The 14,190-nt window shown below is 53.2% G+C and overlaps 9 protein-coding genes across 9 annotated transcripts; 5 read left to right on the top strand and 4 right to left on the bottom strand.

Annotated features, from left to right (window-relative positions):
* Positions 1 to 97: 97 nt before the first annotated feature.
* On the top strand, positions 98 to 1,131 carry SNOG_08028 (hypothetical protein; the record flags this gene model as incomplete). The annotated part of the gene is made up of 2 exons (XM_001798303.1): positions 98 to 664; positions 784 to 1,131. 2 exons carry the CDS (start codon positions 98 to 100, stop codon positions 1,129 to 1,131), a joined length of 915 nt encoding a protein of 304 aa, XP_001798355.1.
* A 594-nt stretch (positions 1,132 to 1,725) lies between these two features.
* Positions 1,726 to 2,331, top strand: SNOG_08027 (hypothetical protein; the record flags this gene model as incomplete). The annotated part of the gene is made up of 3 exons (XM_001798302.1): positions 1,726 to 1,907; positions 1,973 to 2,030; positions 2,113 to 2,331. 3 exons carry the CDS (start codon positions 1,726 to 1,728, stop codon positions 2,329 to 2,331), a joined length of 459 nt encoding a protein of 152 aa, XP_001798354.1.
* Positions 2,332 to 2,556: 225 nt separating this feature from the next.
* Positions 2,557 to 3,798, bottom strand: SNOG_08026 (hypothetical protein; the record flags this gene model as incomplete). Its single annotated transcript, XM_001798301.1, has 1 exon — positions 2,557 to 3,798. The coding sequence occupies one exon, from the start codon at positions 3,796 to 3,798 to the stop codon at positions 2,557 to 2,559; it is 1,242 nt and encodes a 413-aa protein (XP_001798353.1).
* A 613-nt stretch (positions 3,799 to 4,411) lies between these two features.
* On the bottom strand, positions 4,412 to 4,710 carry SNOG_08025 (hypothetical protein; the record flags this gene model as incomplete). Its single annotated transcript, XM_001798300.1, has 2 exons — positions 4,412 to 4,441; positions 4,501 to 4,710. 2 exons carry the CDS (start codon positions 4,708 to 4,710, stop codon positions 4,412 to 4,414), a joined length of 240 nt encoding a protein of 79 aa, XP_001798352.1.
* Positions 4,711 to 5,328: 618 nt separating this feature from the next.
* On the bottom strand, positions 5,329 to 6,300 carry SNOG_08024 (hypothetical protein; the record flags this gene model as incomplete). Its single annotated transcript, XM_001798299.1, has 1 exon — positions 5,329 to 6,300. One exon carries the CDS (start codon positions 6,298 to 6,300, stop codon positions 5,329 to 5,331), a length of 972 nt encoding a protein of 323 aa, XP_001798351.1.
* Positions 6,301 to 7,563: 1,263 nt separating this feature from the next.
* SNOG_08023 (hypothetical protein) lies at positions 7,564 to 8,737 on the top strand (the record flags this gene model as incomplete). The annotated part of the gene is made up of 2 exons (XM_001798298.1): positions 7,564 to 8,645; positions 8,680 to 8,737. The coding sequence occupies 2 exons, from the start codon at positions 7,564 to 7,566 to the stop codon at positions 8,735 to 8,737; spliced, it is 1,140 nt and encodes a 379-aa protein (XP_001798350.1).
* Positions 8,738 to 8,970: 233 nt separating this feature from the next.
* On the bottom strand, positions 8,971 to 10,218 carry SNOG_08022 (hypothetical protein; the record flags this gene model as incomplete). Its single annotated transcript, XM_001798297.1, has 1 exon — positions 8,971 to 10,218. The coding sequence occupies one exon, from the start codon at positions 10,216 to 10,218 to the stop codon at positions 8,971 to 8,973; it is 1,248 nt and encodes a 415-aa protein (XP_001798349.1).
* A 662-nt stretch (positions 10,219 to 10,880) lies between these two features.
* On the top strand, positions 10,881 to 11,603 carry SNOG_08021 (hypothetical protein; the record flags this gene model as incomplete). Its single annotated transcript, XM_001798296.1, has 1 exon — positions 10,881 to 11,603. The coding sequence occupies one exon, from the start codon at positions 10,881 to 10,883 to the stop codon at positions 11,601 to 11,603; it is 723 nt and encodes a 240-aa protein (XP_001798348.1).
* A 1,634-nt stretch (positions 11,604 to 13,237) lies between these two features.
* Positions 13,238 to 14,122, top strand: SNOG_08020 (hypothetical protein; the record flags this gene model as incomplete). Its single annotated transcript, XM_001798295.1, has 1 exon — positions 13,238 to 14,122. The coding sequence occupies one exon, from the start codon at positions 13,238 to 13,240 to the stop codon at positions 14,120 to 14,122; it is 885 nt and encodes a 294-aa protein (XP_001798347.1).
* Positions 14,123 to 14,190: the final 68 nt, after the last annotated feature.

Raw genomic sequence — 14,190 nt, 5'->3', positions numbered from 1 at the left:
GAATTTCTGACTCCACAACATCTTCGATTCTCCGACTCCACGATGCGAATTCAACGCTGATTGGAACCATCCGAACCGCTCTCGATTGCCAGAGAAAATGCCGCCAGCAGCAAGAGGAGGAAGAGGCGGTGGGCGCGGCGGACGTGGCGGCGCATTCAACCCGGCGCGTGGGACTGTGACGATCGCTGGCACAGAGCTGAACTGGGACTTGACTGGCCTCGACATCCAGAAGGGGCCAGCCGAGCGCTTTCCTGTAAGCCTTCCTTTGTCTTATCGCGACACGTCACGCCTGGACATGCAACACCAGCGCCCTCTACAGCTCCTGCTACAAGCACCGCTCTGCACAGCTTCATATCATGTTGTTCCAGTCGCAATGCTTCGCAAGCAGCCCAAGCCGCAGTCGGGCGCATCTCCCAATCACCCACTAAGACGGGAACAGGAAGCACCTCCTCCACAAGCACCCCCTCCGACCGACCACGAGAAGGGCATCACGGCGCATTATCTGGCCGTACGCGATCGCATACACGAGGGGCCTTTCTACACGATTCTGAACGATGGCATGAAGAACGGCCTCAAGAGGAAGGCCAACGAGATTGCGCCCACGGAAGCATCGCTGTTCAACCCCTTCACCGACAACCAGACGTTTTCCGCAAAATACCTAAAAGTACGGAGGCGGCTCCCGAAGCTGGATGCGCGGCCATATGGTGAGTCGAACTCGCGTTGCAGGAATGAAACATAGCTCAAATACATCAAGTCACCGACCTCTTCCCCGCCGAATTACAGCCCATCCTCGAAGGCACTCGCGGCGATGGCAATACCTCGAAGAAGCGCAGAACTCTCGGCGTCAGCAAAATCAACACTGTCTCGCAGATCGAGCGCATGATCAAAGCCGAGGTCGACCGCACGAAAGAAGCAGAAGCCAAAGCGGAAGAAGAGGATGAGGACGCCGAGGAAGAAGAGGAAGAAGCAGAGGAAGACAAGCCCGATGCAGTTGATGAGGATGATAACTACTCTGCGGTGTCGACAGATTCGGAGGAGTCGGATGACGATTACAACGCTGAGCAATACTTTGATAATGGTGAGGACGATGATATCGACGATGCGGATCCGTATGAAAACACATATGAATGAGTCGCTGCATGTGACGGCGTTTGGGATAGCATTGTACGTGCACGTTGCATGGCTGGCGCTAAGTTGAGTAGATACCCACTTTATTTTAATTCACCAACAACCATATCTCATCTCGAATTGGCTGCATTCTTTACGCAAGTCTCACATGTGCTTACCGCGAGAAGCTATCGGTATGAGTGTATTACACACAGGGGGCCGTATAGCGCTGTATTGTCATTTACGAATACAGTACCTAGCTCGATCATGACGTATTGGTCTCATCAATCACCAGTATAGTTGCGTTCTAGTCTTCGCCCTTAACGTCGACTTTCGAATCTCAGTCTCACAACCCTGCAGGACATCTCGAGAATGCAAAAGCGATGGAAAACAGGCCGTGGTGCCTTCTCTAAAAAACTTAGACGTAAATGAGGGCTTGGTGGGCTACAAAGAAATTACTTCGGTGCTCGTGAAAGAATTCGCAACGGCGCGTCACTTCTTAGTCTGCCTCGGTACCATACCATTACTACAGCAAGATCCGATTGGCTACAATGAAGACGTTGTCCATGTGAAGCATGCCATAAACTTCACCATCTTCCAGCTGCATCCTCTCCCACCATGGTTATCCAGACTGTCGGAATAGTCGGGACAGGCGTAATCGGTGCTTCATGGACCGGTCTCTTCCTCGCTCATGGCCTGCGCGTACTTGTGGCCGATCCAGCTCCCGGAGCAAAAGAGAAGCTTGAAAAGCATCTGAAGGCTATCTGGCCCACTTTGCAAAGTATAGGAACGAAGAAGAGGTACATATAGTCAGACCATGTCGCGAAACCATTCATGTCAGGCTGATACATGTATTCTTGTATAGCGCTTCACTAGCCAACTACACCTTCGTCGGCGCCAGTCTCGGCCAACACTACAAGAAGGTAGACTTTGTCCAAGAAGTCCGCATTCACCTTTCTCCTCCCCACACCATACATACTGATACAAAGACCCAGAACGCCCCAGAACGCCCCAGAACGCCAGAATTTAAAGCAGTCCCTTTTGGCCGAAATCGACTCCTCCGTTCGCTCAGACGTCGTCATCGCATCCTCATCCTCCGGCATACCCAGCTCCCGATTCATCAGCAAATGCAAAACTCCCGAACGAGTTCTGATCGGGCATCCATTCAACCCCCTCAACCAGTGGAAACGTACACGTAATTGGGAGAGAAGCCGACAGTCCTGATACACATATCAACATCGGCGATGTATCGATGTTCTGCGACCGTAGAGCCAAAACAAAGCCATAAGGCTGTTGCGTCTTATCAAAGGAGCGCAAGAACAAAGAGGACTTTTGCATCGCAACTAACGCATACTAAGAAACTGTATAAATTCAAGCTATTGGATGAGCTATGTACTGCTATAAACTGTTCACTCATAGTCGTCGTCTGCAACCTGAGCCTCCGAGTACTCATCGAGCTTGCTCAGACCAATCCGTCTTCCACAACCACAACCACAAACCCGGGCTATTATAATTGATCATGATTCCAAAAGGTGTAATAATACCATCCATCGGTATCAGATCCACTTTTGCGGGATGCCAGTACTGCACAGCAATTTGACCAGTGCTCCTCTCAACATCCAAGAATATTTTGTGAAGACCCGCCTCTGAGTGGAAGTTGTTGGATCGCAGTACAAGTCTTGCTTCGTCTGCCTCGACCATTTCAAACCGCACAAGGCTCTCAAAAGAACGGCCGTAAGGGAAATAACCCATGGGATCTGGTCCGCCCTCGTGTGGAAATCCATCTTGATGGGGACCGCCTATTGCGGCAAATGACCTGGATGGTGAATTCATTATGCCGTGACAGCCAGTCCATGTGCAATGTGTGAAGAACTCTGGGCTGGTCATGACGCCTAGATGGCACCTACTGAAAGCCTCTAAGCTGTTGTGCGTGAAAGGTCGGGGTACAGTCACCATAGACAAGAGTGGTATTGACAGGGCTGATGGAGGTTCGTGGAAACCGTCAGTGCTTTCCATGGCAGCAAAGCGAATTCGGAGGCGTGCGCAGATAATTCCAACCGCTCTGTTGGCGAGAGCATGGCGGATTGTGACGTGCTTATCTTGTTCAGCTGGGGAGAGCTGTGTATTGTGAGAGACATCGATCGGGAGCCATGACACCGACTCTAGCGAATCTTCGATGCAGTCTGGAGGTGCTGGAGTCGAGACATATCGTATAGTAAGAGTGAAAGCAGCAGCTTGTGCTCTACACCAATCCGCTTGAGTATTTGCATACACCCTCTCGCTAGACAGCGAGAGCAAGTTCATGTCCTGATACGCATCGACGGAACTGTTAAATACGGAGTTATAAAGTCGAATCAACGCCGATGCGTCTTTACTTAGAATTGCGGGGTGACGGGACGCAGCGACTTGCGGTAGCCACATTTCGAGGTCCTGGGTACTCCAATTGGAAAGAGTAGTGGCCTTCGCTGCAGCAACCGTGTATCGTTTCCAAATATCGCTCTTGCCTTCGATAGCAGTCTCAACGTGGTAGAAGTTCTTCTTAACGAGTACCTGCCACACAGTCCAATCATCGCAGATCTGGTAGACTAGGCGGTTGACAAGGACAAATTCTAGAGCTGCTGCGCATAGTAGCTCGCAACATATCTTGCGGAGAAGCTCCCTCGGGAGGCTGACTAAAGATGGCTTAGACATATCTAATGATGGTGCGGCAGATATCTGTTGTGGATGTTGAGGTAGGTGATCAGAAGGTGATTCGGACGTTATAGGCAGTTTTGGCGTTTGATCTTGAGCATGAAAATGCTTCGCATTTTGACTTATATGACGGGGACAAATAAGCTATGCGGCGCAGCTAAGCGCTGCGCCACTCGTGATTTATTTATATTCCTAAAGAACTGCATTTAGCGCGACGTCCGCAAGATAAGCGAAAGAGCTATAAGTGGAAACTGTATCACTCTTGCGATATGGGATACAGTAGAGTTAGTAGTCCGCTGTTAACTCTAGCAGACCGAGATCGTTGATCGTACTGTTTATTCACTAGCTTGAATGTTTCTTCCGTACGTGTCTCCGCAAATTATCCTTCCTCGAGAAAGCCTCCACACATCCCGGAACGGAACAATGAAATCCTGTCGTATCTTCCTGACTACTGTGCTTCGCACGAACGTGCCGTCGGAGGTCCGCCTCGAACCCGAACGCCTTCACCGCACACCCCACGATTGAACATTGGAAACGCTTCTTGTGAATTCGGAAAATGTGCCTACTTGTGGAATTGTCAACCATGATTTCAGAGTAGAGAGAGTGTATATGCCTACTTCAGTTCGTACACATGGAGGTATTCCTTTCCGCAAGTATCGCAAGCAAGTAGTGCAGGCGTGGGAGAGATCGGCGATGACGCACAGAGAGCTTCCGGAGAGGCGCTGTTGAACGAAGTGTTGGGGGTAACCGAAGTGGCTGGAGAGCTTGTTCGATCACACTCGGTCTTCGAGGTCGTTGAAGCGCAAGAGCCGGGGCTCTCAGCACTTCCAGATAATGAAACCACCTCGAATGATTGATGATCGTGTGGTTGGTATGACAGCAACCGTTGATGTTCATGGAAAGAAGGTGCATTTTGTGAAGGTGGATGTACGCGATTTAGGAGTTGGATATAAGGCTGATGAATAACAGGGTTTAGGTCGTACTCAAAGGCGAAAGGTGAGAAATATGTCTCGCCTTTTAAGGAGAACGGGTTTTGGGTATGGGGACTATAAGACTTCTCAGATCGGTCGTCGTGTAAGCAGTCTTCGTTCAGGATGTCCTAGGTTCTCTTTAGGGTGCGCCAGTCGTGTCGCTCAGGAAGCTTTCTTGGGCATGAATAAAAAAGCCGTGAATATGTCCAGAAAGCAAGTTGCTTAGCAAGAGAACAAAACAGAAGCGGGAAGGCCTACGGCTATATGCTGAGTATTGAAGAGGCATGCCACGAGGCTGAAATGATAGGCCTCAGGTGTCTACGTCAGGCCTACATGTTGTCAGCCAATTATGTATGATTGCCTCGCTGAAATGCATCCCCACGTTCGCCAAGAATGTGGCGCGCACGGCTGGGGGCGTGCTGGCTGGAGTGTACGGCTGAAGGCGTGTAATGCCTCTGATACCATTTATTCCTGTCTGACAGCCTTCTACACATGATATAATCGGTGACCCGCTAGGGCAGTTCAATATGATTTTTTTCATGTGGTGTGTATTGAGCCGCTACGCTGTGGGCTGCATGGAGCACTCACAAGCTGTATTGTTTACAGCTCTCCGTCTACCTTCTTCCTCAATGAGCCTTACCCACTCATCCGCAAGCTTCCGATCTCCCAGGATAGCTTCACTTATCTCCAGAAAGTATCCCTTGAAACTTTTCCACAATCGTACATCGTCTTCAGTATGACCATAGAAGTGCGGCCGCGGAAAATACGAGTCGTTCTGGTAGAACGCATGCACTGCTCGCCGAATACCTTCTTCGCTCTGCCCCATATCCCGCACGCAGTCGTAGTCCAGGATCCAGATAACAAGCTCCTGCTCCAGTCCTGCGATCATGAAAGTAGGCGTCGATGAATGCTTCGAGCTTGCTGGCGCGAAAACGAACTCGACATCGTTCGCATCGACATGTGCGCGCCAGTAGCAGTGTGCCAACGCTTCGGCCAATACCTGGACGACAGTGTTAGTGTCGAGGCCTAGCTCATGCATCTGGTCGATATGTAGTCCGTAATTCCGGAGGTTGAAGAAGGTCGGAGGTCGCCCTTGTCGTCGTCGCTTGCCGGTGTAGATGCGTATCAGGCAATCTTCGTTCTCTCGACTTGCTCTCGTGGTGACTTTGATGGCTTTGGGGCAGTACCGCTCGATGAGCATGTCGCGGATGGGCACTGGAACGGAGGGGATGCGCTCCTGGAAGTATGCTCGGCATGCTGTTCGATCACTCGGGAACTGCTTGAGGTGGGAAGTCCACCATTCGTCTTCTGCTTCGATGATTTCCATTGATTTGGGTATGCAAAAGCGCAGTTCCAGTCCCGAGGTTCCCTTGTCTCTTTCAGTTGCGGCCGCGATAACACGGCGGTGCATGAGCTGGTCGTTGGCTACTGAGCGGCCTCGATTGCCTCCATCTTCGCATTTGACCACCCAATCGACGTTATCGGGCGTCCATATGCTGCCACAGCAGCCTGCGCCGATGCAGCGGTACATTTTGGCTTTTATATCCATATTGTTGTTTGTGTCGACTGCGGCGCGAATACAGCTGGTTCATATACACCTCTTGCATTGTGCTATGGTACGCTCCATTGTCGTACCATGGTAGCTACTTTGCGTGACTCAACTTTGACTATTCTTACCAAACTTGTGAGACACGAGGAAGAGGTAGCAACCATCAAGACTATTGTGTGGGTTGCAATGTCGACGAAGTCACACCGCACCCGCCGCATCGTGGAACTTGTCCACCGCGCTATCAACATCACAGAAAATGAATCATTCGCTACTATACCTAAATTGCATCACCAACAGATCACACCGTCTACGACAGACTTCAGGATACATTTTTCGTTCCCTGAAATCGGCGCCTTTCCTCTACCAAGTCAAACGCACGGGTTCGCCCGGGTCTGGCAATAAAGCCGATGCGTTTCGTTCTGCGTGCGTGCACGTGTAAGATGGGAAAGTTCAGCCTGAAGTCCCTGAATCAAGAAGTGGTTTGGGGTCGGATTAGCGTATTCGCATCACAAGCGGTTTCGGATGCATGCCTGAGGCTACGATTGACACAGCCTTTCATCTCGGAGAATCTTGGCACTGTACGAACGATTGACAAGAAAGACGGGCTGCTCAACCCTTCGCTTGGCCTCTCGTCCATTGGCTGCACTAGACACGGCTCGTGGCGTCGACTACGGATGTTGGAGTGCCGAAGAACCTTAATGTCATGGTGTACACAACGGGAAGACGACGACCCGCAGAAGAGCTGAAGTCAGCAAGCAGTGTCCTGTGTAGCAGCAGGAACTGGTGCTTCCTTTTTGCTGGACTCGAATGCCGATGTTCCAGTGATAGCCCCACAGCCCGCCCAGATGCTGACGGGATGGGCTAAGAATAGAGACGGGTCCAACAGCCTTACGGCATTCAGATGTCGATACTAGGAAGGTGGATAATGCAATGCGCGACCGAACTGCGAAATCTTCTCGACGAACTGTTTGCGCATAAACAAACGTTGCGCAAAGACGCTGCAGAGGTTCGTCTGGTACTAAAGTCAGGGCCCAATGTCTCTGACATCATCCGAGGCGCCGCAGCCTGACGCGCGGAATCTCTGGGCGGTGATGGTGCATGGCTAATACATCCTAGATAGCCACGGCACGGGGGCCTTCCGTCAGCGACATAATTCCCCACCTCTGCCTGACAGTTTCCTCCCTTCAGCTTCCGTCGGACCCAAAATACAAGAAACATCGAAGATACGCCATCGCAACCGGCAAGATGATGACGAAAAAAACATCCTACACGAGCATAACGCCCATCCCGAGCTTCATCCCGCGCCAGCTCGCGATTGACATGCTGCAGAGCCATGGCGAGATTATCGAGCTGAACCCTCTGGTCACGGGCTACGAGGCAATCAAGGCCCCACGGAATGCGCCCGCCGACGAGTTCTATGCGACGTGGTACGAAATCACACAGAAGATCCAGTACATAAAGGGAATCGGGAAACTGGGCAGCGGCGCAATCAAGTTCAACGGATGCTTCCACGACATGCCCTGGGGCCTGCAAACACACACATACGCCCCCGCCGGCGTCGACCTGCGCAACAAATGGCAAATCTGCGGCAACCAGCCTGGCGAGCCCCCAGTGGCTCAGGAACTCGGACTCGGCGCGCCCCCCGAGGGCCTCTACCTGCGCGAGGACATTGAGATAAAATGCAACGTCACCATGATCTCCTTCGTCAAGAAGGAAACGCAAGCAGCCTCGAAAAAAATGGTCGAGCGCCTCATCAAGAAGGCAGAACTCCTCGACGCCGGCGTCCTGCAGGGCATGATGGAAAACGGCAAGCTCAAGACACACAACCCCGCCGACCGCCGCGAGAACAAATACAAAAGCCCCCAGGGCAGTCCGTCGCAGCCGTACCAAATGCCCATGAGCCCGACGCGATCACCGACATTTCCTCACCACGCACAACATGGACACAGTAACAGCCAGGGCCATGCGCATCACGGACACAGTAATAGCCAGGGCTACGTCCCGCCCCAGCATCTCCTCGGCGCGAACAATGTCGTTATGGAATTACCCGGCGATTACTACCACCCCCCAACATCCCCTGGCCTCCTGCACCCCGCCGACCGCACATCCACGCCCTCGTCAGACAGCACGTCGCCGAACCCGCAAGACGCCCGCTGGTCACAAGTCTCGCACTCATCTACATCGTCGCGGCCGAGCTCGTATGCGTCGGATGGCATGCGTAGTCCGGGGCTCGAGCAGAAGGCGTTTGCGAGCGAGTTGCCGACCATGGAAGAGACGAGAGAGGAGCACGATACGAGGAGGCAGGGGGAACAGAAGAGTGAGGTCAAGTATGCGTATAATCCGCAGGACTATGCGACGCAGTATGGTGGGCATGGGAAGGGGTTTGTGCATGGGCAGGGAGGGTATCAGCCGCATATGAGGGAGGGGTGGCAGCGGTGATGAGGAGTTTGCCTTGGACGACTTTATATTCACGAATTTCGTATTGTATGGCGAGGCGTTGGTTGTTTTGTTCGCGCATAAGCTTGTTCAGATATCCCCGGTCGCTTGAATTTTATCTAGAAGGGAAGTGGAGATGGAGGTATATAAGTAATCCTTATTCGATGTCATTGAAGTCGTAGCACTCATTATCATATCCTGCTGAGCATGTTTCCCCTACTCATCCACAACAACACCCACCCCTCCCCCGTCCTTCCTCACCCGAACCTCAACCCATCCCCCTTCATCCACCCGCACAATCTTCCCATCCACACAAACCCTCCTCCACTTACCTTCTTCCTCCGCAAACTCAATCTTCAATCCCTCAATCGCTTGATACCTCACCATCTCATCATGTACATGTTTCCCGCCCTGATACGCCAGCCCCATAATGCGCATCGCCTCGTCGCCACTCGTGGGGCCAAAGTACACAAGATGCATACTCCCATCGAGAGGCCTGGAGTCTGGCGATATGCAGAATGGGGCTTCGAGGTTGCTTACCAGTGTGGCGAGGGTGTAGAGGTGTTTGCCATCTGGCAGATTTTCCCAATCGCCAGAAGGAGTGAGGACGGAGACTTGGCCCTGGTAGGCATGTGGCAGCGATCCATCATCCGGATACAAAGCCTCCTTCGCGGCCATTTTAAATCTATCGATCCCGAACTTGCGGAATTCAGACGTGTCGCTGTCGGCGACGAGAGAGGCGTGCATGCCCCACGACACCACCACCGCACCGTGTAGAATATTCCCCTGAGGTAAGACTTCCTCCTTTCTCGCCTCGTCGACGAGAAGTCGAGATCCGGGCGAGAAGGTTGCGGTGAACGTTGGCAAAGGTTTACTCTTCCTGAACCCCAGACCTTTCAAACCCCAATCATTCTCCCGCCCGGCGTTGATGCTATGATACAGGGCATTCGCCGTACCCAGCGGGAGTAAGACGATTTCTGGCGCCGCCTCAGCAGTTACGCTTGACAGTCCGTTTACGAGGTCAACGACACCGCCGTCCCCTGACGCCAGGATAATGCGTTGCGCCTCGCCTTGCCGGGCGGCAGGGAGAAACATATCGCGGGCCAACTCCAAGATACTAGTCTCACTCGTCGTAGTGTGAAGCTCGCACGCCTTCACGCCGCCAGGATGAATCAAGTCGAGAATAGGAGAGACAACCTTCTGGAAGAAGGTTTCGGCCTTTCTGTGGCCTGAGCCCGTGGAGAGGATGATGTGAGTTTTTGGAACTTTGGTAGTTGAGGATGAGGTTGGTGCTGATGGTGGGGTCTTGCTGAGGTTGATAAGCTTTGGGGGATGAGCGGGATTTTCCTCGTCGTCTTGCAAGTGCGCGACGACTTCGAGTGAGCCATCCAAGGAGGGTATGGTGACGGTGAATTGCTTGGGTTTCTCGGTCGTCTTGCTGTCTTGGGCGTCGGTGTCGGCCATGTTCGCGGTAATTGGTATCTTTGTTAGATGACTAGTTGTGCCGAGATTGAAGCGTATTCGATTTATTGAGGGATCCACGTGGTTTAATGGAGGTGTGGGGTGCAAGGGGCTTTCATTGCGGATTTATCTAGTCTATCCATAGTTATGGTCACAGACATGCACAGAGCGGGTCCCGCAGTACAATTGGCGCTAGGCTGGATACGTCATCCCATCTGACAGCTCAAGACAGTTGGGACGAGCAGAGACATGTCAGCGCAACTGGAAGTTTTCGATGCGTTTTCCATCTTGACCGCGGAAGATTTTCCTGATAGTAAATTTTGGTAGTGAACACACAGCGGCTATATTCAGCCACAGTCTATAATCAGTCTATTCTCGCTCGTGTTACGTCATCCGTGCGCTCCGTCCGCACTGGGCTGCCGCTCTTTAACGTCAGCTCAGCCACGCGAGGTCAGCTCCGACACGATTATCGTCTTCGCAGCACAGACACACGCTGCAAGACCGCCTACAACCTCCGACGAAGACATTCCGTCTTCAACCCTTCAACGCAACCCCATTGCCGCGGTCCACTGCTGGTCCACCCCAGCCGCGCAATCGCGCCAACATCCGCAGCCTCAGGCACCCGCATGCGCCCGTAACACTATTCCAACCTCCCACCGCCCACAATGAACGGCTGGCTAGTCTTCATCATAATCCTGCTCCTCATCTTCTCCGGCTCCTACTTCGGCTGGTACTTCTACGCGCGATGGAACGCCTCGCGCAACGGCCTGCCCCCACCGTCCATGAACCCCATCACCGCCTTTAAAAACCGCTCCTCAGGCGCCGCCGCATCCAACTACCCCGGCCCCGCGCCCACCGGCATCAAAGGCTTCATTGACACGCAAATCCGTAAATTCAAAAACAGAAACAACCGCACCGCCGCCGGCGCCTACGAGGAGCCTGGCTACAACGCCTCCCGCGGCCGCGGCGCCGGCAGCAGACTCGACCCGGACGAGGCGTGGAGTGCGCGTGTCGGCGACGAGGCGTACTACGAAGAGCAGGAACTCGGGCTTCACGAACCCAGCTCCACAAGCGCGAATCCCTATGCAAACACTGCCTACGCGGCGCCGTACCCGGGCATCGAGGAGCCGGCGCGCGGACGCAGTCGCCAGCGTGACTCGTACGACGAACATCTGGACGGCAGGAGCGCGCATTCGAATCCGTTCGGGGATGACAATGCGGCGAGTTTGAGGGGCGTTAGCCCGAGGCCGTTGGGCAATGAGGATACGAGTTACCATGGGGGTGCGACGGCGCAGATGCCCGCGGGCCCGAGCCATAAGAAGAGTGGGAGTCAGGCGCCGAGCCCGACGGAGAGCAGGAGGAGTATCTTCAAGGAGGACATACGGTGAGGATGAGGAATGTGTGAAGGTCTGTCTAGGTGCTGTGCGACAATGGTAGTATTTGTTCGATACCAAAATGGCGAAGGGGCGTCTTGGTTTTTTTTCTCAGAGATATATATGCTATGATGTCTTTGCTGTTCTGCTGCCTGAATCGAGTATTTCATCTCACGCTTTACCTGCATCGATCCTTCTCCGATGGCTCAAGTCGTCTGCGGATGCTTTTACGAAGTGATGTCAACTAGTGTTGGCTCTTCGAATCATACAAAGAACCCTTGCATATATTCGCCTATCGTGCAAGGCTGTCCTCTATAGCATGCGCCAAGCCGCCTCCTCTAGTCTGTATCCTCCATCGACCTGCGTCAAGCCTAGATCTCCTCGAGTATGGTGTATTTTACACTGCCTCTTGAAATTCTGAACAGGCTGAGTGGAACTCATGCAACAAGACTACCACGACAGTCTATGTGTAACGAAGACTGTGAAATAAGGCTGCCAATGACTATGAGAAGCGGGACTGCTACGTCTTATTCATATGATGTAGAGACTAGTTTCGTCTCACGCATACGCCCAGTCAGCTACATCTCTTGATAGACAAGGTCTCGGCAAGGCGTCGTTGGAGGGTAGTAGTTAAAGACGGAGATGGCTCAGCCGTCAATGAAGAATGCTTATTCGTGAAACTTCATGGCCGTGCCGCAGATTTGTTTGTGTTTCCAGTGTCGACCAAAGCTCAAACAGGTGGGATCTGATCACGCTCCTGTGAATCAGCCCTGTCCTTCCTTCTGATTCACTGCGTGCATACACCTTCTCTAGCTGCGGGATGCAGGGTCGCGGCACGTGCTCGAAGTGAATGCGTCTCAACCTCCACACCAGCCTCCAACATTCGCTGCTTGTCCTCCGACACTCCAACAACTATTACCACGCACAACAAACCCACATATCCAATAAGCCAAAAGTCGTACAACAATGTCTGGAGCCGCTCCCCAAGGTCCCTACGGACCCAACAACCCCCCGCCGCCGCCAATGGGACCTCCGCCAGGCAAAAGCGGACGCGCGCGGGGTCGTGGTGATAGAGGCGAGCCTCCGCATCCGCAAGACTCACAAACGTCCAGCGGCCCCGGCCGGGCATTTCTGAATAGGAAGCTCAACAGCAGACAGCGCAGGAAGTTCTTTGAAGCACAAGAGAAATCAGGCGAGGGCCGAGGCCGTGGACGAAGCCGATCCCCGATACCCAGACGAGACCAGGAAAGCCAAGCTAGTTATCGCGAGAGGTCTCCCATAAGGTCTGAGAGCGACAGAGGGCAGTTCGTCAGTAGATCGCCGCCTGGCAGCGGGCGTCGAAAGAGTCGTCTGCGAGACGCTCGCCAGTATACGCCTGATCAGATTGTCGACGAGACGTATGGGAGATTGTCTCCGCCAGGCAATCAGAGCCGGTATACGAGCGATCAGACTGACCGCCAGCGGACGAACCGTATCTGGCCGCACGAAGAGCAAAATTTCTCGGGCCGTCATTCAGGTAAGCAGTTTGGACGATCATGTCGGGACGCTCTTGAGAGCTGGGATCAAAGAGAACCGACTTCTATAGACGAGGAGTCAAGCGCACAAGCTGATGATATACATTCGCAGACACGTACGAGCCAGCAGGTACAATGCCTCAACCTCAAGCTTCGGCACCTGCTTGGAGTGGAGACGTGAACAAGTTTGGTACTGCGCTAGCTTCAGGCCAATACAAGGCAGCATACCGTATTGAAGATGAAGTCGACTGGGACGACGACGAAGCTTTCGACGTGCCAGGTCCTGATCCGGCATTGAAAGCGTCCAACGCCCATGGTTACGAAGCCCAGCAGACAACGTATGGAAGTGCATCACGCAACCATAACGCACGAGGTCCTGAGCCCCCGGCAGCTTTCGGGCGGGAACAGCACGATCCGAGGAATGCAAGGTGGGAAGAAAACCATGGATGGTCGCAGCCGAAGCAGAATTGGCCTATGAACAATGAGGAACAAATTCCGAGAGCAGTATTCAAACAGCGCAAGAAGGGCAAACAGGGCATGGGAGCTCCTCAACGCCAGTATATCCCGGACCACAATGCCGTCCAAGACAACATCTCCCAGCGATCGTTCGCGGAAGGTATTGCTATTCACTCCACGGTTCCAGTGTCGGTGGCCATACATGTTCCGGAAACTGCATTCGACCTGCGCAAGTATGAGGCGGATATCACTAAGCTACACAAGAGCCTTCCCAAAAATCGGGCCTATCGATTCTTCAACGGAAAGACGGCGCCGTACCAGTATGGATCGACGTCGGTCCACGACCTGGGACTATGCTATGTGACATTCTGCACAGATGGTTGGTGCGAGATGGGTGCAAAGTGTGCTTGGCGCCATCATCCTTTGACCAAAGCTGAACGCGAGTGGATAGCGCTGAAAGGAACGGAAAAGTCCAGGGCATTCTTGGAGGCTTTGCCGCGGCACTGGGCCAGCCCTGAGGTGCCGCTTCCGGGTGCGAACATGGAAGAGAAGAGGTTTCAATGAAGGAAGGTGGCGTAGACATGCCACGGCATGGTATTGAGATGAGAGCCTCCTTCTAGTCGAGGTAGACC

Source organism: Parastagonospora nodorum (genome assembly GCF_000146915.1).
Source record: "Parastagonospora nodorum SN15 chromosome Unknown scaffold_12, whole genome shotgun sequence".
Taxonomy (NCBI): Eukaryota; Fungi; Ascomycota; class Dothideomycetes; order Pleosporales; family Phaeosphaeriaceae; genus Parastagonospora; species Parastagonospora nodorum.
The sequence above is the reverse complement of the archived record's forward strand: the minus strand, read 5'-3'. Positions and strand labels throughout refer to the sequence as shown.